The following is a 27,958-nucleotide window of genomic DNA, read 5'->3' as shown; positions in this document are numbered from 1 at the left end:
TCAAAAATATTTTCCACATGACTCCACATTTCTTTTTTTAATGGAAAAAACTTTAATGTAAACTGCTGTGAGCTAAGTCTAAATCAGACCAATCATAGATGTCTGCATTGTTCTTCCCACCTAAGGCTGTAGGTGATTCTAAGAATTTGGTTTCATTTAACTTTCAGGTTTGAGGGCACATTGCAGATTGGTTTTCTCAGCTTTTTGCCCTGCACACTGCATCTGTATGGTTTTTGCAGTTATGTGTCATTAAATAACGTGTTGAGAGCCCCCAGTAAGTAATATTGTACATAACGCTCATACATACAAACTGTAACCCCCCCCGCTTGTAAATTCCTCTGCAGTGTACAGTAATACCTTGCATATGTAAATTTAATGAAGAAAATTTTACTCTACAGCTGCATTACACTTAATTTGATTATTTTCTGACTGTGCTTTGGCAATTTTTTTAATTTAGGAATAACCACTGAGGTTGAAACAGGGAGGGATCCAGCCTTGTACTTTAAAATGAATGAAACGTTTTTGACTTTTTGATTCCTTTTAACCAGAATTACAAACTCCAATATATAAAAATATCTTTTGCCACACGAGTGCATCTTGGCTAAATCTTGCACAAGATTTGATCTAAGTGTTGTTGACGCTCAGAGAGGTGCTTCAGGGCTGTATTCATTACACATGTACATTTACTGTGATTATGTGTAGTAAAATCTACCATATTCATATGCTGATACATGGGGAGGGGGGGAGGTCTGCCACGGACCACACAGATACTTATCACTGTTTGGCTGATGGCAATGGAGCCACTCCACTTTGCTCCCTGATAGCTCATGCCACTGCGGGATGAGCTTTCTCTCACTCAGGCTTCTGCAGAAGTCATACACTTTTCCTCAATTTGTTTAGAAGAAAATCCCCATTTTGTTGAATATCCTGTATCTGTACAGCTGCTGTATGTAGTTACTGTATAGGTTTGATGCCCGGATAGGTGCAATTTAGTACACCTTCAGTCAGCTTCATTCTGGGCCTGGAAATGATCATTGCAGACAGATCAAGTGTTTCAGAGGAGTGTAAGAGTGTCACGAAGTGCTTTTATGTAAATGGAAGTTGAAGAGCAGTTCTCCATTGAGACTTAAATATGCAGATGTGTATATACTGCTCCATCATTCTCAACTACTTGTCCTCTGACTGTAAAATGTTCTGTGTTCATAGGAAAGGTTCAACACCTTGCTGTCCTCAAACATTACCCCGAAGAGACAAGATTAGACAGAGAGACAGCTGGAATCTGCAGGAAAAAAGTGTAGAGAAACTAGAACAAATGGCAGAGTTCAAGGTAGAGGCTCAATATATAAAAAAAATACCTGTGGACTACAGATCCCACATAAAAGGTCAAAAGAAAATGAAATGAAAGATTGTTTCTCAAATATCAAAAAGACAAGACTCTGACAGCACTGGGTGTTTGGCAGAATAGATATCTTACCACTTTTGTTTAGAGAACGGCCATCTTTGCTTTCTTTTTGAAAAGCAATAAAGCTCTTTTTGCCTTGTGTTACAGGAGCATCACTTACAATATATCAACACTGTTGTGGAAAGGGTCCATAGATTGTGAACTCTTCCTCCCTCTTGGATTTAATAATAGTGAAGCAGGTTGTGCTGATTATTTTTGTTTGTGGAGTGTTTGTTTAGCGCTTCCTTGTTCCTTGTCAACTGTTGCTGTTTTAACGCCCTCCAAATTACACCAAGGATAGCTGTGAGGCTTTATTCTCATTTTCCTCGGTTAACAAGCACTCTGTTTATATATGATTATGGTTTTCTGCTTGTTTACTCTCCCTTAGTTTTTTAAAATTACTTTGCTAGCTCAGTTTAAGGTACAAAATGCACAAAAAGATTTAGTTCAGGCCATTTGTTTTCTTTCCAATAAGAAATATTTACAGTCGTTTCATTTTTTTGGAACATAAATCTGCACTCATTTGTTTTAATGTTTTTTTTTTCCCTGTGTTTGTTTTGCAGCACTACCAGTCATGCAGGTGACAATTGACATTACTAGACAGCAGGTGGAGAAGATCTTCGGTCTCGATGAGTACTGGTGTCAGTGTGTTGCCTGGAGCACCACCGGAACCCAGAAGAGCCAAAAAGCATATATCAGGATTGCTTGTGAGTGCACTTTAAAAGGATCCTTGTGTCTTTACCAATGCAAACAGTGTATAACAAGGTGCTTGCATATTGCATCTTAGTATGTAATAGTGGATTTTAGCAAGTAGATTCTTTTTTTTTTTTTACCCCACTTTGGGTGGTTGGGGAGGGACTAGCTTTCATTTACCAATTAGTCCTGAGGCTTTTACGATCTGACACACTACAGTGTATTACTGTATTTACAATTTAGTTCAATCATCTTTGTGTGGCTCTACACAGTAAGACAATAGTCTGGCACAAAGAATGAGAGTGATGTGTCTGCTTGAACAAGTGGAACACTAAATTTGAGTTTTCATGAGCATATTTTTCACTGAATACAGTATATCAGCAATGATCCCTATGAAACTAACTGGAATAAAAACAGATTTGAAATTTATTGCTGTGAAGCAATCATAAATCTGTCTGGGGAACACAGACACATCCCTCGCCGCAGCCTCAAAAGCTTTACTAGAAGAAGCCATTTTACATTTGAGTATTTTAAAGCATTCTGCCTATTTAATTCTCACATAAATATGCATTATTCCAGACAAAGCCGAACACAGCACTGTCTCCAAACCACCAGACGTTTTGAAAACACACATTCATTATCCAGCCTTGTTTGAGAGCTCAAATAAAAGTCAGTTAGATGTTAGATAAGGACACATACATAGATGCTTTGATAACGGTTCACAAGCACTGCCTCACATTCTTACACACACATGCACACACAAATATAAATATGGACAGTTACATCATAAAACTCCTTCAGGCCTAATGTATCTGCTTTAATTAAGTTGAATGTCATGACACTCACTGATTGTCTTAACGTTTCCCTCGCTATGATTGGTCAGGACAGGCTCAACATGTTTGAAGGAATTCACCACAAGCTCACAGCTGCAGCCTCAGCTCCTCACGACACAATAAGTCAATGCCTGAAGTGAACACATCAAAGTTGCACCAACCCGTAGCTATCAGCAGCCTGTCAGGTTTATCAGATACAAACAGATGTGCATTTATTTCCCCCACAAGAAATAAGCATTGCAACTTTTACCTGTGTAATTCACAACCTGCGATTACTGACAAATATATAGGAGGGCTTTGTGCAATAGTAAGAGTATTCAGTGAGACGTAAACTGAAGCCCCATGCAGTCAGGCGGGCTTGCAGGAGCTCTTGTCCAGGCGCCTCGGGGCTTTGTTTTTGTGTGGCTGCTCCAAGCCCTCATACAAATGGAAGCTGGAGTCTGGCGGATGCTGGAGAGTGGAGAGTGGGTGGGAGGGGAGAAGTGAGGGGTAATGCAATTGCTTCTGCTTGATGCCGAGCCCCTCTGGCAGCAGACAAGCATCTCTGAACCAGCCAGGCAGCCTGTAATAAGTAACATGGTCTGTGCCACCGATCCCCATGTGACTTGGGGGCCACTGGAGTGGGAGATGCTAAGCGAGGCTGTAGCTAGATGTTTCAAGAGTGGAAAATTTAAAAATGTCACTAGGCCAATTTTTTTGTATAGGAAAATTTCATTCCAACCTAAGAACAACCTAGAAAAATCCTAATTTTTTTTTTTGTTTTTAAACCAGACTTGAGAAAGAACTTTGAGGAGGAACCGCAGGGTAAAGAGGTGGCATTGGACCAGGAGGTGTTATTGCGATGCCATCCCCCCGAGGGAGTGCCACAGGCTGAGGTGAGACACAGATACAGCAGATATTTATAGGCCACCATCTAGCATCCGTTTACCCTTTCTTCACCTGTAGCACAAAGGGCAAAAAGTGGCTAAGCATCATCTCCCCAGTATCTCTTGCTGTTCTACCAGGGAACAGACAACCCTGTAGTGATAAATGACACCTCTAATTGTTCCCCATTATTGATTTATTATCTCTTTTACATCTCTGAGAAGTCATATCACATCATCTGGACACATCACTCAGGATTGGCTTGGAGGCTTCACTGCCTGCTTGGCATCTCTAAAGGCCTATTCATAGTTAATGGGTCTGTTTGCCTCCCTCACTGTCTTTCTTTATCTCTGTGGCACCTCTACATATTCTATATCGCTCATCTTTTTTTCTGCTCACATCTCTGTCTTTCTCTCGCTCTCTCTGTCTCTATCTCCGTCTCTGTCTCTCCCTCTCCCTCTCCCCCTCCTCAAATCTCGGTGGTGTGTGTCTGTGTTTGGAGGACCAGATTGGGGCCAGCTGCTTCAACTCATCTGCTGCACCCTCCCACTCCCAGATAGACACTAACTGTTCTAATAACAACACAAGAGGAGGTTAGGCCAACCACTAGGACAGCTCAGAGACCATGAGCCACAGACAAGCCAATCACAGCTTGACAGTGCAGGGACAGCTTGCAGAGAAATCAGAGGGAAGGTGACAACCACAGTTCAGCAGACAAGAACATCAGATCATAAGTCACCATGGGACAAAACAAGCATAGTGCACAAGAGGAAGAAAGCACAATTATATATGGCATTGCAACTGGCAGTAATACCAAGAGCAATGCCTCCATATTCTAGCCACCCCTGAGACACCACAAGGTCAAGTGAGAGCAAGACAACAAGCAAGCCAATTTGAAAGTACACTGAAACAGGAATAACATCTTTTTTGGATTCTGACAGAGGGCACAGTATCTATACAAAGTATCACTTTTTTTTAACAAACCACCAGTAGTTACAAAGATATCCAGCTAGTACAAAACAGAAGCTGCAATAACATCAATTAGAGTGTATAAATAAATGTTGCCACTTTTTGCTCTTATGCTAGCATCTGTTTTGTTGCAATAAATAGAAGTACCTCAGCTATTTTCTTTCCATGCAACTATATCTCATCCACATAATGTCTGGTCACTGTACAGACCATTTCTATTGGGATAAAATGAATTTTTAACCACTGAAACATATTTTCAGGTGGAGTGGCAGAGAAACGAGGATGTGATCGACCCAGCAAGCGACCCCAATTTTTTCATCACAGCTGACTATAATCTCGTCATCAAAAAAGCTCGGCTGGCGGACACAGGCAACTACACGTGTGTGGCCAAAAACATTGTTGCTCGTCGCAAAAGCACCTCTGCCACAGTTCTAGTCTATGGTAGGTAGTAACTACTTTCAGCAGATGTCAAAACTGAGGCTAATGAGAGGTCTGGACTCAAAGCTTCTAATTATATAGGCAATAAAACTTAAATCATGTTTTTCTTGCATGTTGCTTCTGTTTACCACACATTTCCACAATAACCTCTGCATATTTTGTGCACAAAGACACTTGGAAGCACTTCTTCTATTAGGTGATTGCATACTAGACTGTAATAATAAACATGCAGTGTTATACAAATGTGACATTTGGTGAAAACTGAAGTAAGTTCTGTTTTTTTAGTAACCAGTCAATTACTCCACAATAATTGACTACATAAAGAGATACGTAGTAGTGGATCTGCAAATTAATTAGCACAACTTACATTTTACTGGCAGTCACTTTGCCAAAGCTGGCAGTCTCAGATCTCAAGACTGCCATCTTCCTCCTCCTATGTGGTGGATCCAGTATGAGATGAGAAATTCAATTAACAGCAAACTGTAAATAATGACTTGGCTTGATAAGCTGACTGACCTTTTTTAAAATGCAGAGAAACAGCATATTTTCTATCACAGAGGGTTCTTTGGGTACTGGCACCATTAACGTTTTGGATACATCGCCACTTTACTTAATTCTCAAGTACATGCAAACAGAAGATGGAAATCACAAGCAAACGCTTAATGAAAGGAAACTTTGTTCATTTAAGAAATGAATGATCTGACACAGGGTGTGTTTCTGTTGAGGCTGCTATAAATATATAATGTGCTGTAAAGCATATTTTGTTTCTTAAATAATGTGTCAGACAAAACAGACTATACAATGGAAATACAGTATTGTGTAGAAGTTTCTTCAGCTGTAAAAATGATTTTAAGGTTTTTGGTGAGATCTATACAATGTTTATAGGTTTCTAAGGGATTTTGCGCTGCATTTGTGATATTAAAACATTTAATACACATAAAAAAACAGGATTTGCACTGCATGTATATACATTCCTTATGGAATCAGTATGTCATTGGGAATTGTTGGATAAAAAACAAAATTCGTATCCTGTTTAGTTGTTATATTCAGGTTCTAGCTACTTAAATATAATTGATGGTGAAATTGCAGGTTCTCTTTACAGCCAAAGGCTCTCAATTCAGTATCAATGGATTGTTTGGGCGAAATGTGAATTCAAATTCCAATAACATGAGTGGACATGTAAAGAGGGCTTTTGGATTAGTTTTGGCATGGTAAAAGAAAACAATCCTGTTTTCCTTCCTATATGCATACAAACTTACTTTTATAAACAGGATCTATTCTGCACCAAACAGAAAACACTGTCATGCACTAATTTGCCTGTTTTCACTTTGCTTAAATGTACTTTCACTCGATACTCAACCATAACAACACAATAGAGAAAGATAATTGTATTTTACATCTTAGACAATACTCTTCAAGTAATGTCTGTTTTTTTAAGCTACATTTGTCGAGCAAATGCTCTAGACCAAATGTTTAAGTAGTGCTGTAGATCTGTAAAGCTAGTTGAAAGCACGTGCATGCTCATGGCGAACAGTTTTAAACGCAGTTTGTTAATTAGAGCATGCAGACAAATTATAATATACTGCAAACCTCCACTTAAAAAGTAAAAAGTGCTACTATTCTTAGTGTTGATTTTTAAATGATTAGCTTGTTGAAAGATGAAGTGATCTGGAGTTCAAATGACTGGAGTTGAGAGCATTCACAGTGCAATTATTTATTTGTGTATTGTCACGGAAAAATCAGTCTTGGACCCAAGAAACTGAACAAATTGCAGGAGTGCAGGCTTGTGCAGTTTTATTCCTTCAATCACAATTTTTTTGTTGACAAGATTACAGATGCGTTACCATTGCAGTGTTACTTGAGGTTAAGTCTCAATAGGTCTTGTCCAAAAACGAAACCTGTCACAGATTAATTCTGTTTTTCTACAGCAGAAAATAAAAAATTCAGTTAGCTGAGAGGATCACAGTCCACCATGTTAGCTGATTTAGCTAGCTGTAGAAAGTAATAATAACCACTACTTTTCAAAAGGGGTTCAACAGGGGGCCAGAGATGCATTTTAACAAGGCCTGGCTGGTGTGACTGCACTCTGTGCTAAGATGTAATCAGGGGCCGAGTTGCCTGGCAATTTACCTCGCCGTGGCTGGCAATCAATCGCATAAAGAGGGCAAGGAAATGATTCAGCCACGACAAGCACAGGAGAGATTTAGGGGGGAAATTAGGAAGGGAGTATGTACAGAGAAGGAACAACATCACTGTTCAAGTCAATAAATCAGGAACCTCTGTATCTCCTTCCTCGATACAGGAAGGAGCTGATTAGAATTAAACCAGTGTGATTTGATGTAATCATCTGCCACGATCAAGCAATATAGCACCAATTATATGCCCATAGATACTTAGGATTTACCACATGGGCACTGGTTCAGCAAATGGCTTCAATAATAAGAATTCAGCAAGCAGAGTTTTTGAACTGCCTGAACTTTCAGTCTCAAATATAAAAGAGAAATAAATTGCAGTGTTCTCTACAGTTCAAAGAGTACTTCAGCTTGAAGAATGACACGTGATGGTGTGAAATCAGTGGTGAATGTGTGAAGGACACAATCTGAATGACTGGAACAACCATGATGTATTTATTTTCTAGTAGTGTGCTGGCATTTCCAAAGAGTAGGTGTTGCTTTTTATGCATTCATGACCATGAGCATTGAGATTTAAATGGCATTTCTTTAGTGATTGTATTCAGCCCAGATTAGAGTGTTTTATATAATGTTCTTGCATTTCCTTGGTTCAATTTGGAGGGATTTTTTTAAATGTTCCCATCTTCCCTGTCTTCTTTAGAGATAAGGTCAAAGATGGCAAGCTGTCATGTTATTTTCTGCTCCCTGTTGAAACCATTTTGATTTCACTGCAGTTGGCTGTACAACAATTTTAACTCAGACACAGAAGGCAACCCCCTTTGCTCTCGCCCTTCCATTAGTTCACCTTGCAGTGCTGAACCAAAAAGTGTAACTAGCCACAATTTTTCTAGCATAACACACCTTTTCCTTAGTGCATGTCAGGTAATCCTGGCTGCTCTGTCCCCCTCATCCATCCATCCATCCCTCCAACCTCCCCCTTCCCCCAACCCTCCATGCCCCACTGGCGCTGGTTTGACAGTCAACGGCGGCTGGTCCACGTGGACCACCTGGTCGTCCTGCAGTGCTGTGTGTGGGCGTGGCTGGCAGAAGAGGAGTCGGAGCTGCACCAACCCCACACCACTGAATGGAGGCACATCCTGTGAGGGGCAAAACGTCCAGAAAAGTGCCTGCGTGGCCACCTGTCCAGGTAACTCCCAGGCAACCCTGTTTGTCCTGTGGCGCTTGGCTTCCTGTGGCTTCCTTTTTGCATTTTTTGCATCTAAAAGTCAGTTCATCTTTATTTTTGCTGTTCTTTTCCACCAGCACTTTTAGGTCATTTCTTAGATGTCAGTGCCTTAGTTGTTTCCTGCCATTAGATCGCTTGTGCAACCCTGTCTGATTAGTCTTCACAGTAAGGTTTCATCCTGAAAATTATTTATCACGCTTTGTTCACATATCTCTATCTCCAGCACTTTACGCAGACCCTGCTTTTATTTCAAAGACCTGTCTGCTGTAAGAGACATGGTCATAGTCCTAGCATCGTGTCAATCCAGCTAGTTTATTTGTTAGTTTGCTGCTCAAGCTATGTAGTTTAATTCTGGCAATAAAAAGCTGAATTATGGTGCTGTAGGTGCCATGATTACATTTGAGATGTTGATCGTGTTTCATTTGCCTGCGCGTTCTCCCTTGTGAGAGCGTCAGAGAGGCAGAGTGTCTGGCCTGATACTGAGCAACACATATCGATCTCTGGTAGCCTGAGATGGAAGTCAAGCTGCTTCATTTGCAGTACCACATTAGGCCCCTGACAGAGAGTGAGAGAGTGAAAAAGAGGTGGATAGGAGAAGGAGGAGGTGTAACATGGAAGCAGGGATAGAAACCAATGGAATCAGTTACAGTGTAAAAAGTCAGAAACAAAGCCCCAATTGAGAGAGCAAAGAAAACAGAGAAAGAAGCAGATCAGTCTGTGAACACCTAGCTGGGGCATTGCAGCCGTGCTGACCACAGGAGAACTCTTCCCACGCTCGGTAAATAGGAAAAAGGGAAATCCAACACCTCTGGCAGTGACAGCTTCTCCCTGCCTAAAACAGAGGTTATCTTCCCCACTGAATAAGAGTGTTGTGTTACACGTCCCTCATGTAACGACATCACAAGATGTCAAACGGGAGTGTAAGGAACATGGCCCGCTAGAATACAGCAGGGGGAAGACAAAGGAAACACAAAAATACATGGTGATTCAAGACGTTACTTGAAGAGATTTGAAATTAGTACCATAGGAGCAATAACTAATAGAATTAGAGTGGTATCCAGGGATGCTTGACATTCCTTAATAACAAAGCAGGATACTGACCTCCACGAGCTTACAGAGATTAATGTCAGTCCAAGCTGCTATTGTTAGACCAAACCCCGTCCTCCTCCACCTTTCTCTTGCCCCACAAGGAGAAAGTGTGTAATTTCAACCCTTAGGGTGCTGTGACAGAAATTGCAATGTGCCTTGTGAACACAGTTTGCAGAGACTTTGGGTGAGAAGAACTCCCCTTTTGTTCTCTTGATGAGATGCTATACCGACATGACCCCGCTCCCACCTCGATGAGCCCTGTTGTTTGGAAACAGAGAGTATTCTCTGCCTCCTTCTCTTACTCATAACCTGTCTCAGACAAAACATCCCTGGCACAGACTGCCACTGTGGAGGGTTCCCCTGAAGGACAAAGTCCACCACTGCAAAACCTGGGGATGATGGACTGTTGTTTCCAATCACAAGTGGTGCTGTGGCTCTGTTGTGTACTTACAGATATCCCTCTGAGGTCCACCAAGATGAACTGGCTGCTCACATCATTTGTCACCCAGCGCGCGCACAGCCCAGCAATGACAACCCCCAAATACCCCAAATCCTTACTTTGATTTAGCAAATACACGATTAAATCATGTATGAATTGTCAGCCTAAAAAGAAGCTCTTATAAGAGCCTCATTCTGTGAGGAGGTACAGAAGAAACCAGTCTAGCTGCGAGCATCCTTACATACTCGATAACAACTTTAATTATAACCATGCTTATAGTCTTTCCAGGTTTAATCCACTAGATGCACAGTAGATGGTGATTTCAGACACTTTCAGAAGAAAGAGACTTAAGAAGAATGAATTACATTGGGAGCTGTAATGCTGCAGATAGACATCATGTTTTTTTATTTAGACATGGCTGACATTTGAATTCACAAGAAGTGTTCTTTACTTTTTAGTGAGAGCCTTGAGAGGCGTTCCTCCTCTACAGTGCCTTTGTTTTTGAGCTGCGTTTTTTTTAAAAATGCATAATTTAATGCATGTCTTGTTTTGAGAGTTCATTTATTATCTCGACTGAGTGTTTGTTGATTATTAGCTCTCTGGTGCATTTAACTTACAGCTTTAGATCTTTAAAATTGGTTACACAAAAATGGAAAATGTGTTTTTTAGCTGCTTATTCTGTGTAATTTGTAGTTGCAGTCTGTCTGATTTGTCTGAAACACTTTGACCTCTTGAATTTGCTGCACTCCTCCTTAAGGGATAAAGAAAATGCTCTCATCTGAATGAAAAATCACTGGAAACAAATCAATTTACATTTGGAACCAAGAACATACACAGATTTGTCTCTGCATTGCCCAGTTATGTCTATATATATTTCTGGTTAAAATGCCAATGGCCATGTGTTGTTCCACATTTTAAAAATACAAAGAATAGAGTAGTTCTTATCTACAGCCACAGAGGCATATTTTAATACACATTTTTCCTAATACACAACATAAGGAGTAGACTGCGATTTACTCAGTTATTCGTTGCAATCTAAATCAAAACCAGAAAAAAAGTCAGAATATAATGCATTCTTCATGCGAGCTCCCACAGACTGACAACATCTACATTGGTCTGTTTGGCAACAGAACTCACCACACGTCTATGCACGATGACTCTTGTATCTAAATGTAAGCTCCCACCTCTCATCAGGAAAGTGTGAAGCTAGAGAGGCTCATCTGTATTTTTGTCTAAGTCTCCAAAGTGTTTAATGAGAGTTGGCACAGGCCTGTGTGACAGATCAGATGGGCTCCATGCTGGGAGAGACACAGGGAGCTGTAGTGGAGGAGGCTGAGACTAAAGCCTGAGGCTCAGAGCATTGCAGATCAACACTTAAGACAGAGAGTGGCCAAACTATGCAGGAGCTTATCTCCATTCTTCTTGCCTTTCTCTGGCTTCTCCATTTCCTTTGTCTCCATCTCATCATATCCCGCTGAAGTATCCCACCTGATTCTGCAGTCCATCCCTCACCCTTTCATTGACTCTGCCCCTGTGTGGACCTGTGGTCAGAGCCAACAGTCATGGCAAAATGTCAGATCACAGCAACATGTCCAACAAAGACACACTATCTGAGCCAACAGCAAATAGTCATTCCCCAGAATTGGAAGTGATACAGTGTCACCTGCCCCCACACAAATTAATTGAACTGTTGCCTGGTTTGTTAGATATCAGCAAACAACCTGAAGAGATTTCTAACTCGTGTAAATTATTTAAATATTGTACTGATCCTCAGGCTTGCCAGAGGAGTCCTGAGAATTCTACTAGATGGAAAACAAACAGACTCGGGGCTGGTGTGTTTGGGAGAGAGTGTCTCTGTACATGCTGTACACATGCAAGTTTAAACCCATATGGCTCCTGTCTGCACTGCAAGCGACTAATTCTGCATTCAAAATAATCCTTTGTTTGTAAAATGTGTCTCCAGAACAATCTTTATTTTTATTGAAGGATAAACAAAAGCTATGGCTAATATATATGACAGACAAACACAGTTCAATGTCTAAAAGACATTGGCCATCTGGATTTCCCTTGCACCAGCGTTGTTTTCAATCAATCTGTGCCGTGTCATTCTGTCTCGTTTTGGTTTGTTCCAGTAGTTTGGTCAAATTAAGGAGTAGACTGTGGTTTATTTAGTTATTGGTTGCATTACAGCCAGAACAAAAAGTCAGAATAAAGGAAAAGGATTTGGTGATTAATCGCTGTTGCATTTCCCACTTATCTGGCTAAGCTATCAACCCCCTCCATGGCTCTGTGGTTTTCTGTGGCTTTTTTTTTTAAGATTAGCCTTTGAACAGTGGGATTAAGAGTGGTTACTGTGTGCACATATGTGTTGACAGGACAGTGGGAGCAGAGGGGCAGCCTGCTGGTCTCAGTGGTACTTGTCTACCTCTTTGTGTTTTCCCCAAGGACACAGAAACCATGGGGGTCCAATGATCTCAGACGGTGTCCGTCAGCAGTCATTGTCATTTTGAACAGCAGAGCCTCGAACAGGCCCTCCTACCGACCTGGAAATAATGGTTGGCTCCTTTTGCCTCTCCCCTTGACATCATGTCCAAATGGGGGTTTGCTACTGGGTTATTGTATTACTGTCCCTCCTCAAAGACCTGCCTGACCTAAAACCTGCGGTGCTGCATGATTGAAAATCAGCTGTGGTGCTTTTTAACAATCTCTTTCTGTGGATTTGATCGGGAAGACTGTAGCTGTGGATAACAATTTTCTTATGTGGATTTAAAAAAATTAAAAGGATTAGGTTTGGTTCTGATTTGTGCCTTTAAAATTGAATCAAGGCAAATGGGAGTGTCAATTTTCGTTCTTCACTGCATTTAGTGCATCAACACAATATATTTTCACTTACTTTTACATTGACAAAATGTTTCTTTGGTATCTGCTACTGTGAAAAACTTCTGTTTCTGGAATTCTTGTTAAATATGTTTAGAATCAGACAGGCTATCGAGGACTCTTTATGCATCTTCATCTTTCTTTGATTTTCCTTAGTTTCATATCTTTGTGCTTGTGTCTTTTCTGCATTCTCATGAGCAGCTACCTATTTCATCTCTAGTCTCCTTGTTTGAAAATGTTATTTGCGTGAACATTAGTCTCGCTTCTGGTGGAAAAGGGAAGTAGAATTTCATCACCTCATCAGGGCAGATGTTGATCTCATCTTTTTATTTCACAGTGGTGTGGATAAACTGAGGGGCAACATAATATATTCATTAGGATGTAATTCGCTATTCAATCATTCTCATTCCCAGCTTGGATAATCAGCCCACTGGCCCACGGATGGGTCCACTCAATGCCAAACAAGGACAATTATCTGATTGGTTCTGCTCTCTTTGCCAAATGGATCTGACTGCAAAGAGGCCTAAGCTGTGTCAGCATTCCACCACACACACACAAATACAATCACTTTCTCGAGGACACATTCAGACAAACATGCAGACTAGTTTGGGAGCAGACTCTAATTCACACACCTGCAGCTTTTACCTCTTTTTCCATTTGGGGAGTCACTCTAAAACCAAATAAAGTCATTACTTTGTACAGTTATGCAATAATGCAGTGGATATGCCAGCCTGTATAACATTTCACCATCTCAATTATGTTATATTACCAAAACCATTGACCTGAAGAGGGTCAGATCAGTACTCTGTGGGTCATACCCTGTGAACTCTTTATTGCTAGGATTAATGAGCTCTAAGGTTTCTTTGCCCTTAAGTCAGTCTGGAAGAGGGCTGCTTCTGTCATAGTGGTGTGCATGTACTCTGTGTGTGTGAAGCTCTGGTGATTCTCGTCTGGTACCCTTCACCCTTACATTTGGGAAAGAGATTGTGAGATAGTGGCGTTTTTTTCCCCCATGAGAGCTCATTACTGCTCTTTTTCCCCATTAGCCCTATAGTAACCTTCCCCAGAAATGGCGCTGTGTCACTCTCAGTATCACTCCCAGCCACCAGCCCCCCAGCCAGAATGCCAAATTACCCCCACCTTTGCGAAATTGCCTGCCTCTCTACATGTAGTAAAGCTGGGGATATTTCTTAAAGCAGGCACACTCTGAACTATTACAGGCATATTTCCATTTGTTTCTGTGTTTGGCTCTTGCTGATGATGATCTGGTGAGACTACAGGTGTAATTTACATTCATCTTGGAGTAATGCCACCTGTATTGTTTCTTGCATTCAGGTAGGTAATGCTGATGTTGCTACAGTCAAGGCTTGTTTGACGAAACAAATCAAGGCAGATCTTTTTTTAACAAATATAAGATCACATTTGTAAGGGAATTTTTAAATATATTATTTCCATTTACCTGCATGTTTAACAAGAAACTAGATGACTGCTTTGCCAGAGTTCATTTACTTTACCCTGTACAGCTTTAGTTCAGCTGGGTCTGCCAAGCCACAGCACCTGCTAGGACCAGCGGGCATTAGTATAGTTGCATCTGATTTCCATGTTGAAAATAAACAAAAGAAGCAGAATAGAGACAATATGGCTCTCCTCAGCAGCTTTACATGCTAAGGTTACCCTGGGCATCTGGTGGATTTGAGTGTGTGCAAGTGGATTTGCATGCCTTATAATGCTTTCCTACCAGGTTTCCATTTTAGAGTGACTGAGTTTGCACAGGATGGCAACAGAGTATTCTACCAGTTGTTCTCATTTCACATGCAAATAGACCACTGCTTTTACACCACCATTGCATATAAACTTCACCGTGTGGAGTTTTAACATATTATAATCTTTATAAAAAGAATTTATAGCTTATTTTATTAAAACTGTTCAGCATTTTTGCCAATTAATAGTTTTCCCCTGTGAGCTAAAATAATAAAAGTGTTTGAAGTCAATCAGTTTGTGCTTTTGTATTTTTCTGTGTGAGTGTGCACACTCACCTCTCACTCTTTATAATGTGTGTTTGCAGTGGATGGAGGCTGGAGCGAGTGGAGTAAGTGGTCAGCATGTGGTGCAGATTGTTCGATGTGGAGGAGCAGGGAATGCACCCAGCCCTCGCCAGGCACCGGGGGCAAAGACTGCCAGGGGCTCGACCTCCAGTCTCTCAACTGTACCAGCGAACAATGCCCACAGAGTGAGTGCACTACCACCCACATATTGAAAACCATCCTCTTCATTGTCTAACTTGTAGTAACAAAAAAAAAGATACAGTAGCACAAGGTGTTTTAGCCACAGGATCAGTAGAAAGCAGTTTGGTTACTGGATGAGATATTATTATAACTGAGCTGATGAATGGCAAATTTATAAATGTGCAAAAACTGACCTATTCATACAAATAATCATTGTCATAATCGAGGTGGAGTATTTTAACAGTAATGTGTATGACTGTCCAGTTTTTCATCCTTCATCAGATACAGTACATGAATATTTGTGTTAGAGGTTAAGTGCATTTTTCAAAAGGTTTATTAAGGGAATATGTCCATTTCATACTTTACTTGTACTGGCAGAAGAATCATTTGCAAACCACTGCTGGCTCATCCCCACCCGTGTGACCTTTTTAGAAAATCAGTTCTAATTATTACTTGTATGGCACTCACTGCTTAGATAATATACAATCTTTTCACCTGCACTGAGGCTGTTATGCTCTCTGACCTATTAATAGAGCTGAGAATTAAAAGATCTCTCTTCTGATTAAAACACAACCTGCCACATAGAGTGCCACAGGTCAAATGAGGTGGATGTTGGGTGGTTGGGTGGCTGTGGATGGGTTCTCACCGTACATGTTTATTTGCATATGTGCAGTAGGTGGCTATATATGTTTCTTTTTTGTACAGAACAGCCAGTACTGTGCTTGCTTGCTCCCTTTGTGTCATTAATACGGCATGTGCTGTCAGAATAAGAAACCAAAAAGCTTGTGCAGCCTTGCAGCTGAGTGGAAAGTGGCACCGCGGGGTCCACTGCCGACCAGATGGACATGAAGGGAGAGCTGTGTTGCTCCCTACAGATATCAAAGACAGGAAGATCTTGCCACATCCCATCCAGAAATGATGAGTCTCAGGGTGACATGTCATAAAGAAAATGTTACGCATATTGCGCTCTTTGGCGTTTCCTCATGGAAAACACTATGTTTTAATGGGGATTTGATTGACATGGGCCAGTGAAGTAATATATTGAATTATGTATCTCGTACTGATGGAATCGGATAAATAAGTATAGAGAGTTATGAAAGCTACTGTATTTGAATGTTTCACATACATATGTGTGCGCCTGTGTCTGCATGCTTGTGGTTGTGTTAACCGATAGCAGAGTTTGGCTGGTGCAGTGAACCACTGAGCTCAGTCGGCACATCATCAAAGGTCAGCAGCTCCACCCCAGAGAGGCAAGATATATACACAAAGATGCCAGTCATTGTTCCTTACACGCACACATGCACACAGTCACCCAATCACCCAGTATTCACACTGACGGTGCAGAGTGGAGCGCTGGCCTCTGAAGAATGCCTGTCCCAATCTGTTCCCAGCAGATGTGTTTCCATAGACAATTGCTATGTGAAGTATTATAATAAGCAAAATTGCAAGATGGTTTTGGCTTGTCAGCATATCCCATACTTCAACCATGTCTGCAGGCTATTAGCTGAGATGGAAAACTTCCCCCTGAAACAAAAGACACCCTTCTCCTCCAATGTAATCGAACAATGCAACTGCAGAGTGAACCGTAGTTACTTTGCAACAAAAGATGTCCTCTATCTCAGGACCTCACAAACATCTCTAATCTACCTCATTAAGGCAGAAATGACATACATTAGTTGAAGTTATTGTTTTGAGTATTACAGAAGCGGGCTTTGTGATACAGCTCTAGAATAAACGCATCTGACCCTGGCAGGATCATTTTCATAAAGCAAGTGAAGCCCAAGATAAGCAACTCAAAATCTGTGCAGGGAAATAATAAATATGCTGGCAGTATGCCAGAGCCAAAATGGCAGACAGGTGTTAGAGGGCACAGAAAGGATAGTGGGAAACATAATGGTACTCATAATCTCAGTCACGGAAAATTAGGACAACATAAAAACAATTATTTGGCTTAATGTGTGTAATGAAGGTAATGAAGTTAATTTGCAGCAGCATCCTGTTTTAGGGGTGTCACAAAGGATTGTCCAAAACCCATTAAACTATTAATCTCCCTTCATTTATGTATTTATGGTGTCGTGGGGGGGATTAATTGAGAGTCAAAGTGAATGGTGTTTTTGCCACAGTTTTGCTTTTAGAGTGGGGTCACAGACTACGTGAAAAATGGCTGAACATTTATTCGGGGCTATATTTCACCAGGACTCGCTGAAGGATGGGACGACTGTATTGTGGAGATAGTAATGGTCACGTTCACTTTGAGAGTTTTAGTAGCCATATTTCCCTGACCTTAAGAACTCCAGTGTTATTCATCTTCGGGCGAGTGACTAGGATTGGCCATGGGATGAAAAATATTCTCACGTCTCTTGATAAATGCCCTGGGGAGAGGCGCAGTAGGCTGCAAAGCTTTTATTTATCAATAGAGGGTAGAGAAAGGAGCAGGTACAGTGAGTTGAGGCCTATCAGGTTTGGACATTGTGCTGACTGCCAATGCAGCAAAAGTTTAAACTTCAACAGGAGCCAGGTACATTGCCTCAGAAAAGATGAATTTTAAGTCCAAACTGGTCCATCTCAAGTCAGAAACAGATCCCTAACCAGACAGCCCTGGAGCAAGTTTGAGAAGCTGCAGTGAAAACTGAGGTATTGGGGAACAAAAGCAGATTGGCCTGAGGTCAACTCTGAAAACAGCTCTTCACATCTGCAGATTATCTGCAAGGGGTTTTCAATCATGGAGGGAGGTCACATACAAAGAGCATCAACAGTTCTTAGCCAGCAATTACATAAAGTGGAAATGGAGTTATGGTTGTAGAGAGGAAGAGGTAAATTAGTAGAGTGTGTGTGTACAAATGGACACGTGGAAGGGCAGGGAGAGAGAAAGCACATTAGGGGGGACTGGACTAAAGTTAAGCCCATCCAATTATAAAACCTGATTAGCTATGTCAATTAAAGTGTGATGGATGTCCTTTCAATTATTGGCTGGCCTCATGAAAATCAATGAGCAGGGCCAGGAGGAGCTGAGAGCAGCTGCTGGTCAGGGTTGTACTGACCATCGGGATCGTTTCGCTGTGACACCTGGTGAGTCAGATAAAACTTCACTCAGTGATGCTCTGATAAGCCACCAGAGATTACACACAGAATAGAGTGAGAGAGTGGAAGAAGGAGAGAGAGGGAGAGTTGCCTGATTTACTGACTTTATTGTCTGTGTACAGGGGAAAAGAAGAGTAGGAATATTGAATGTTTGCATCTGAGGTTAGGTAGGTGCCTTTGGTGTGCCCTTAGAAAGTAAACAGCAACTGGCCAATCTAAGGCTATGTTTATCCAATCAGCAGAACTCAGTTGGCCTGTCTCCTTGCTGAAGGGTGTTGTTTTGTCTTTAGTCAGACTGCATGTCTCTCAGTAGACTGCAGTGCTGGAAGTCCAAATATCACAGCCTCACCTGGCCTTTGACTTACTGAGACAATTGGATTTGGGAACTTTAATGAGAAGTTCAGCCATAGTCTCTTCCTCCTTTTTTGGAGCTCATTTTGGAAGGTGTAAAGGTTTAGCCAGGCTGCTTACTGTTAAGCACCTCTATGCCTCCCCGAGGAGAGACAGACAGAGGGGGGGAGCAGTAAGGCACAGGGAAAGAAATGGACAACATAGGTGGTGGAAAACAGATGTTTGCAAGACAAGTTCCATGCCACAAGTATGCTCTCTGCAAATTTGCAACCTAAAGTTATAATCAAAATTGGTGATCTTGTGTTTATCAGCTGTTTGATACAATTGATTATGTGTCAGAAGGTCTGTGGCATTACAAAGGGCCACCACAGAGCTTGGCTCTCCTAATGCTGCTGCTTAAGGTATCAGATTGTACTGAGATAATTACCCATGAAATGGATTCTGGTTTTTCTCTTAAAGACTTGAGTATGTCAAGCAGCTTTGTCCAATAAAATGGATTTTTCGAGGCAAAAGGACAATGCAAGAATAAATGGAGGAAAAGCAATGAATAGAGAGATGGAGATAAAGAAGTAAGAATACATTTTTTAACGTTTTACTTTTTTCAAATTTGGCTATTAACACTGTGCTAATATAATTGTGCTGTTCTCATGTCACAGGTTTACTTAGACCAATTAAAACTTGTCATATTGGTTCATGGTTGAGTGGAGTTTTGTCAGGTTGTAGTATTACACAATGGTGGAAAACCATCATTACTGTCTGTAAAAATCTCATACAAAATATGTTGTTTCTAATAGTAGTTCATTTTGACTTAAACCTTTTGGGCACGTTATTGTTGCTCATTGCTGAATGCAAGCTGTCAGTCACAGATTGACATTTGTTTTTGTTGTTGTTTTTTCCCATATCTAATTCTCATTTTCTGTGTTGCATATTTGCACTTGTCTGCCTGCTTCTGCCCTCCTCCTTTTGTTGTCAGCTCACCACATGCCACCCTCCAGCACTTTAACCTTAGCTGTTGTTCTCCATCCCTCAAAGCTGTGCTGCTCAATACGTCCCCTCCTTGAATGTGTTCAGTTGACAGCGCTACGCCCCCGTGGCTTCCCGGTACAATGGCCCTCTACAAAGCCCCCAGGAGCATCCTCTACCTCCTCCACCAAATTTCTCCAGCCCTTTGAGACAGCTGTAGCAAATCCCATTCTCCTGCAAAACACACACACACACGCACAAAACTTACACACAAATGCACACAAACAATGATGTTTGTGCTTAGCTGTCATCTTCATACTGTACTTTTGGGAGGAATATGCTCCTATGCCTTTGAGAGGGAGAGATGGAGACATTCAATAAAAGGTGCTAGAATTTTATAAGCAAATCCTTTCCTCCATCTCTACTGGGGGTGTTGTGTGCTTTGAGACAAAAATGAAAAGACAGGGAAATGAAAGAACATGCTAACATAAGATATATTTATCTAGTGCCGAAATTAAGTAAGTAGATGGTAAAAACCTCACAGAACAGTTTTTCTCCTTTATGATTATCTACAGGTTGACATTGAAGCTTCAGAATTTTAAATATATGTAAGATTAAGATGGTTATCAAATGTATGCTAATGTTGCATCTGAAATCTACATTATCAGTCAGATATAAAGGAGTATCAGGTGCCAAGCAAGGAATGTGGGGCTGATTTAGGCTATTAAACAGCAAAGACTTTGCAGGGAACATTATGTCACAGTTATTATAATTTACAACAGAGAAATTGTTTTCAGTGTAGATTAATTATTTCCCTTCTTTTGTTCTGTGTATCCTTCCCTTGCAGCTGTGAGTGGGGCTGAGGATGTGGCACTCTATGTGGGCATGGTGGCGGTGGCCCTGTGTCTTACTCTGCTGCTCATTGTGGTGGTCCTCGTCTACCGGCGCAAGAAGGAGGGCCTGGACGCTGACGTGGCAGACTCCTCCATCCTCACCACTGGCTTCCAGCCCATGGGCATCAAGCCCAGCAAGCCAGGTGTGTGGGCACCGCGGCCACGCAGGCCTCCCCCCCACAGCAGTAGGATACTGTTCTTTGTTATACCCTCGTCTGTGCGTCCGTCACTTTGTCTGCCCACCATGACTGTTCAGCACTCATTTACATGAACCACTGATCCTATGTTTGTTTGTGGTTGTGGAGGTGGTGTGAATGTGTTTACAGTCGCTTGTTGTCTAAGCAAGATAGATTATGGCGTGCGTGTATGTGTGGTGCACAAGCTGTTTTTTTTTGCTTGCCTGACACATTATGTTTCACCACCACCTCATTGTCAGGATATGTACCCACTCTGTTTACTGCTTGCGTGGAGCCTCTGAGGTTTACCAGGGAGTAATAGAAATACAACTGTCTGAGTTGGATGGAAATGGGGAACTGGGTTGCAGTGCCTGTGATTCACCATGAAAAAAGCTTTTATACATTCTGGGCGCTAAGCTGTATCTGAGTTCTGTTTGGAATTGATTGTGTGGTTGCTAAAGAGACAGACAGACATACAGTAGAGAGAGAGGGGAGGGAATTGACTGGCTTTGAGTGGAATTTGTGTTTGTATATTGTCAAGTCTGTGTGTGAGTGTTCTGTTTTGTGCACCATGTGTCTTCTCCTGTGTTTGTTTCGATTTTCTGTGTTGCGACAGCTTTAGAGAGTGTGAGGTCTGTGTTGTATGAAACCCCCTCACATGCCAGTCACGGACATTCACACATTTGCTTTCCTCTGTGTCCTTTTCTTTGATTTAAACAGAGAATTCCCATTTGCTCACCATCCAGCCTGATCTAACCACCACCACCACCAGTTATCAAGGCACCCTTCGATCCCGCCATGATGCAACTGGAAAATTTTCTATGACCAATGGGCCTCTGCTAGACCCACTCCCCAACGGTTCACATACTTTGCACAATGGCAAGCTCAGCTCAGACCCTGCTGAGTTTGTGAGCAGGTTGTCCACTCAGACCTACTTTAAAACACTGCCTCGAGATGTAGCTAACACCTCCTTTGGCACCTTCAACTTCCTGGGAGGGAGGCTGACAATACCAAATACAGGTAGGTACTTCATTTGGGCTTTTTTTTTTATGTCAGTTTGGATCATTTTCTGACTTACCTGAACTCTAAACGGAAAGTCAAACTGACTGACGGGTAACTCAATCATTGTACTGTTTTTTTGCCATCCTGCATTATAATGGACCCATGTTGGGAAAATAAACAGCATCACATTACTGCACCTTAAGTTTGGTATTTTAGCCTTTTGTAAATCACTTTCTCGGGTCAAAACCCACAAAAAAATAATAGAAGTAAGGCAAAAACTTTTTCTTTTTGCCTGTGATAATGTTATCGGTCGAGAAACTTTGTGGGTCCTTACTTGTCATGTGTTTTTAAGAACTGCTAAAATAGTGAGACACATGTTCATTACATCTGTTTAAGGCCTTCTGGAAATTCTTACACACATATTACAACAACCAAAATTATTTTGTATAAACATTGTTTTTAAATGAAGTAGCAGTAGCAGTTTGTATTGTACTTAAATATTGCTATCATACCTGGTTAATTTGTAACCACCCACCAGATTAGTGGTGAGAAAATGAACCAACAATGAAATATTATTTTTGCTCCTGACTAAACGAACATAACAACAGGTAAGGTTTGAAAACACACCAGGGGTCTGCACTGCAAGTTTTTAGTTCAAGACTCCTTTTGGTCTGGTTTTATTACAGTAGAAGACTCTAGAGTCAACATTTTATGACATATGGGATCTAGTTGCAATTTTAGATTCTAGACGTTAGAATCAGTGACTGGTGCCTGTGTCATTCAGCTAATCATGCTGGATAACAGTCCTCAAAACTGTCCAATTAGTGACTTATCTTTTTTTGTTGTTGTTGGTACAGACCATTGTACTGCTTCCTATGTAAATTTGTAAATGTGATTTATCAAAGCCTTCAGTCGAGAACGCAGTGACTAAAACCTTGTGATACCAAAGTTAGGCAGTAAAACAGAGCATTTTTTTATTCAGGTATTGTTTAACTAGACACTGCATTGTAAGTCTGTGTTGTGTAGGACATGGGGATTTTAGTAATCCTCTCTCAGATGTTCTGTTTGCCACTACAAACAAAACTTCCATCTAAACAATGTAACATCTGCTACTAAATTGAGAAATACAATGTGAACATGTATTAAACAAGCTTTATTTATATCACACATTTCTTACACTTTTTTTGCTCATATGCAAAAAGAGCATTCATGGAACGTTAGTATACATCCTTTCATGCCTCTGACCAGACATTAACAAGGAGGATTTATCAGTAGCAGCTGAGTCCCATAACATCTCACTGTCTTGCTGAAACTGCCCCAGACCATTTAGCCTTTAAATCCTGTGCGTGTGGATTTCATTATGGGTTCACACCACGAAAACATACACAAGTGTTTCAGGTTTTCATACTGTGTAAAACAGCAGTATTTCTGTCTACTTTGAGTAGTAATGAGAAGGGTGACACCCCTAAAATTCATGAAGGTCTCATTAGCTTGGTTATTAATATGGATTGTAGATGAAATTGTGCATTCCAGGTTCATTTGAAAATCTAAACAGTCACTCAACCAAGAAATAAGTCATGCAAAAAAAGCTAGTTTTTTGCCATGGCATAATATAAAATGCATGATGGAGTAAAATGTTTTGTCAATAACCTTCATCTACACTGCACAGCATGAAGAGTAAAACTAAATGTTCAGTGCATTGATGAGATGACTAACTACAAAATGGAGTGTGTGTGCCAAATACATCCCACTGAAAGATTCCTGGAACAAAACCTAGAACAAATTATTCAAATTAGGACCCTCGCTTATGACAGAGCTGGTTGAATTTGTAGCTGATGTCCACAAGTGTCAGTTGTGTGCTAAGAGCATAGACAGGGGAATAGAAATAGTCCATTAAAGATTAGTCTGATAAAAGATATAAAAAGTTCACCATCATTAGTTCCCCTATTTTGCTTTCGCTCTTCACATTAGCTAAGTACAGAGCTCATATAATTATACTGGAAGACCGTGTTTTCCCTGGGCTCATTGTAGGCTGTCCAGATTAGCCGATGACAGTGCCAGTGTGGCAGTATCTAGTGGGAGAAAAGGTCTTTTTTTTTCCTGTGTTTTGCGTGCCCCTCTCTGTCTCTCTTACAGATATTTTATGCATGACTTAAGTCAAAGCTGTGTACACTATACCACACATTGGCATCATCCACTTGTTGGAACACACATAAAAAAAATCAATACTTGCATGCATCCTCTCTGAGGAGATATACTATCATTTAGCACATTTTTAGAGTGGGCACATGGAAGACATGGTTTAAAGCTTCAGACAAGGCTGTGAGCGTTCAGGCACCTTCACTATATACAAACAGATGTTTTTATGGTGAACAGACCTGGTTTACAACCCACAGTCTCTGTTTATACTCCAATTTAAATATAATTCTAAGTGGATGATTTTGGTATGAGAATCACAACACAAATGACACGACACTCAAGCTACCTCGAAAGCTCTTTTTATTCCCCAAGGTACATTCCAACACTCTCCCGAGGAAGTGCAATTTTCCTGGAGTAGTCTGTTCCTTGGTCTCAATTATCTACTTGGTGGCAGACGGGGGACATTTAAACTGCAAAGCACTGTGTGCTTTTGTCTCAGCTAATTGTTCATCGTGGGGATGTGTGCTGCCTTGGCTGCCGGTGTAGAGATTTGCATCTGCTATACCTGACAGAGGCTGCCTCTGACCTTCAGAATAAATCTGTTTTTTTACCCATACAGTTTTGTTGAGTGGGCCGGCTTCCTTTGTGAGATGACAAAAGCGCTGTTCAGTCAGAACAAATGAGCCTGTCCACCCCTCCTCCTTACTTCCATCTCTCTCTTTGTTGTTATTTGCATTAGGAATCAGCCTGCTCATTCCTCCCGAGGCCATCCCCAGAGGAAAGATCTATGAGATTTATCTCACTGTTCAGAGGAAGGAGGATTTAAGGTGGGTCTCTTTAACACTGCCTAACTGGCAGTCTTCCCTGAATGCCACTAGGCTGTTTGTTTTGATGCTCTACTGTTCCATTAGGAAATGCTTAGGAGTTTGTGCCAGTACTGTGGAGGAGGGATGTAAATAAATAATGTAGCCTTTTACCATGATGTGCACTATTTAAGTTAAATGAGTTGTTTGTAAAACACTGTTTATCTGGCTTAATGCCTTCAGTCTCTGAAGGCATGGTCATTGAGGCATGCCATAATAGTGTTTATGTACATTATCACAACTTGATCCCGATACTTGGTGAGTCCAGCAGGCTTAGTCTCTGTTACATAGGTGATATCCTGCATACAATAACCCAGTAAATTTTCTTTAATAAATCATTCTCAGTTCATTCCCCTCGTTCATTTCTTCCCTGGTGCAGGTTACCCTTGGCCGGCTGCCAGACCCTGCTCAGCCCCGTTGTGAGTTGTGGCCCTCCGGGTGTGGTCCTAAGCCGACCAGTTATTCTCAGCGTGGACCACTGCTCTGACGCATGCCTTGATAACTGGGCCATCCGCCTCAAGAAGCAGAACTATGAGGGTGCTTGGGAGGTGAGACAGCATTATAAGTCCACCACAAATCCTTTGCAGAAAGACAAAGTTGCCACAGAGTGAATTTGTACAAAACACAATCAACAAATACAAACTTGTTCAGCAGCGACTTCAAATTCCAGTCCCTACAGAATTTTGCAAGCTTTTGTGATTGCTAGGGGCTAAAATACCTGATTTCATAACAGCTTTTCTAAAAAATTGTGGTGCATGTTTTATTTATTTATTTATGAATGATGTTTTAAGTTTCTCTGGGTACTTCGGTTTCCTCCCACAGTCCAAAAACATGTGCATGTTAGGTTAATTGGTGAATCTTGCCCAGTATGAATGTGAGTGTGAATGATATTTGTCTGCGTATGTCTCTCTGTTGCCCTGCGATAGACTGGTGATCTTACCAGGATGTACCCTGCCTCTCATCCGATGAATGCTGGGATAGACTCCAGCCCCCTTGCGACCCTCATAGGATAAGCGGGGACAGATAATTGATGGATGGATGGATGTTTTAAATTTCAAGGTTGCACAGAATTCACAGAAATGTTTAATTAATTGTTGCGATCGCAACATCACATATTCCTAGAGGGACTGAAATTTGCACAGGAAAGCACTCGATGCTGTGAAGCGCAAGTTGTTCTGGCTCAGCACTCATCCACTCCATAATGTTTAAATTATATTGAACATCAGATGTTTTCTCATTGGCTGGAACAAAAGCCTGGAAGCACCTGATCTTCCTAACTCAAGAGTTGCTAGGCAACATGTTTCTCAAAACAGAAATTCTCTAAGCAAATTATCAATCCTCAAAGTACTCTTCTGAGTGCTCCTTGACCATGTCTGACCACTGCTTCCAATTACAGAGTTCCCTCCCCATTTTCTGCCCATGAAATTTGAAAGTAACCAGAACAGCCAGACTCCAATAGCATAGAGTTAGAAAGAACCTTTGGTGTCCACACACACACATATACACACACAAAAACAAATACGGTTTGAGGCAGTATACCCATCTCAACAATCCAGAGAGATTGAAAAGGGTGCTGGTGGGCTTTGGAGTGTTAGTAGGTCTTCTTTCATCTTCGATATTGTGCATAAATTATTCAGCCTCCCCGCGTGTGGTGGCAGTAGGGTGTCTGTTGGATGGATTGGCCTGTCTGAGGCAGAGGTTAGACCAGCACTTTTAATCATTGGCCAGACCAAATATAGCCCAACAGCCTGACTGCATGGCCACCAAAGAGAAAAAGTGCCAGGTGGATGGGAGAATGAGTGGAAAACAAGCACCGAGTGTGATGAGAGAGAAAATGAAAGAAAGGAGTTAAGGACAGTGGACAAGCATATAATGTAGATGTAGCAGAATGATTACAAAGACTGGGACATGGAATTACTTCTCATACAGTGTAATATGGCTTGGGGGTAAAGAGGAAAGAGGAGGAGTTGCGTGAGATGGTGAAAACAGACAAGCAGGAAGAGTAAGAGAAATAAATTGCTCGAAAAGTGAGCGCTCAGTGGCGTAATTGAGCCACCTCACTCTCTGCTGTGTCTCGAAGAAATATTAAGATGATGAAAAAGTGAGACTTCATTGTGGTTGCATAGCAAATGAATTGTGTCAATACTAATTCTATTGATGTAGATGGTGTCTGGTTGAATCGATCTTAGGGGGGCTCACTGGGCATTTGGCAAGCAGAATGCTCTCTTCAGCTTGATTGGCTAATGGGAAGAGTCAGTCAACTGGCATGATGGGATTTTAGACAAAATATTGTCACCTTGAGTCCAATTTGTCCCCGTCACATTAGCCCAGAGAGCAGTGGAATTTTCTCATAAAACTATTCTGTACTGTGACAAGATGGGATATTTTCATGAATCTGTCCTCTTTAGTAGAGGTTGGGCTGTAGCATTTAGCTCTGCAACAAAGTAAGAGTAATGCAATATGTTTCTTTAACATGCTTAAATTGGACCTTTTTGAGTTTAGCAAATTAAAGTACCTATTAATTGCCTTTTTTTTTTTTTTTTAATGACGAGTTGTTTTTACTTTTCTTAAAGGAAGTCCTAGGTATCCCAACAACCCAATATTTGCTGCACCTCTATAGTCTTTTCTATCTTTACAACCATTATTGCCAGGAATCTATCAGAGTCTCCTTTCATGTCAATTGACCTCGTTCATGCATTATTAAGTAAACTGGTGGTCTATAGAATGTGTTCCTTTGTATGAGGGAATGTGTGTATTTATGTCAGTGTGGAGTAATTGTAGATTGGAAATCTGAAGCAGGAAGCTTTGTCACACAGCAGGAAGAATGGAATTTCGGGTTACGCTCTTTCACCACTCTACTTCCTTCACAACCCTATTACAAATACACATACACATCAGGTACCCAGGGAAACTCATTAACCTTCCTTCCTACATAAATTGGGTGCTTGACCTTCCATCCACACCTTTTTTCTTTCTTCCCTCCCCTCTATTAGGATGTCTTGCTGATGGGGGAGGAATTGGTGACGGAGCCGTATTACTGCCAGCTTGAGGCTGAGACGTGCCGATTGTTTTCGGAACAGCTGGGCACCTTCGCCCTGGTGGGAGAGTCCCTGCACATGGGCGCAGCCAAGCGTTTGAGGCTGGTCCTCTTCTCTGACGCCTACTGCTCCACACTTGAGTACAACATCAGGGTGTACTGCATGGATGACACTCAGGACGTCTTCAAGGTAAATTGTGACAAATGTTGCACCTTCAGTTATTCTGT

General features: G+C 41.3%; 1 protein-coding gene across 7 annotated transcripts in view; it reads left to right on the top strand.

The window, feature by feature from the left end:
- unc5a (unc-5 netrin receptor A) overlaps positions 1 to 27,958 on the top strand; it is a 125,854-nt gene that overhangs the window by 83,606 nt on the left and 14,290 nt on the right. For 2 of the 7 annotated variants that reach the window (XM_067517479.1, XM_067517481.1), the window contains exons 3-12: positions 2,005 to 2,148; positions 3,739 to 3,842; positions 5,061 to 5,241; positions 8,389 to 8,556; positions 15,066 to 15,230; positions 20,468 to 20,698; positions 21,410 to 21,709; positions 24,570 to 24,657; positions 25,073 to 25,241; positions 27,687 to 27,920. In XM_067517479.1, the coding sequence (XP_067373580.1) occupies positions 2,005 to 2,148; positions 3,739 to 3,842; positions 5,061 to 5,241; positions 8,389 to 8,556; positions 15,066 to 15,230; positions 20,468 to 20,698; positions 21,410 to 21,709; positions 24,570 to 24,657; positions 25,073 to 25,241; positions 27,687 to 27,920 (1,784 nt within the window). The remainder of the gene's footprint in view (positions 1 to 2,004; positions 2,149 to 3,738; positions 3,843 to 5,060; positions 5,242 to 8,388; positions 8,557 to 15,065; positions 15,231 to 20,467; positions 20,699 to 21,409; positions 21,710 to 24,569; positions 24,658 to 25,072; positions 25,242 to 27,686; positions 27,921 to 27,958) is intronic. The other 5 variants (XM_067517480.1, XM_067517485.1, XM_067517483.1 and 2 more) reach the window with 5 other exon arrangements.

The sequence above is a fragment of the Channa argus genome, chromosome 10 (genome assembly GCF_033026475.1).
Source record: "Channa argus isolate prfri chromosome 10, Channa argus male v1.0, whole genome shotgun sequence".
NCBI classification, from domain to species: domain Eukaryota; kingdom Metazoa; phylum Chordata; class Actinopteri; order Anabantiformes; family Channidae; genus Channa; species Channa argus.
Note: the sequence above shows the minus strand (reverse complement) of the source record. Positions and strands in the feature narration are given on the sequence as shown.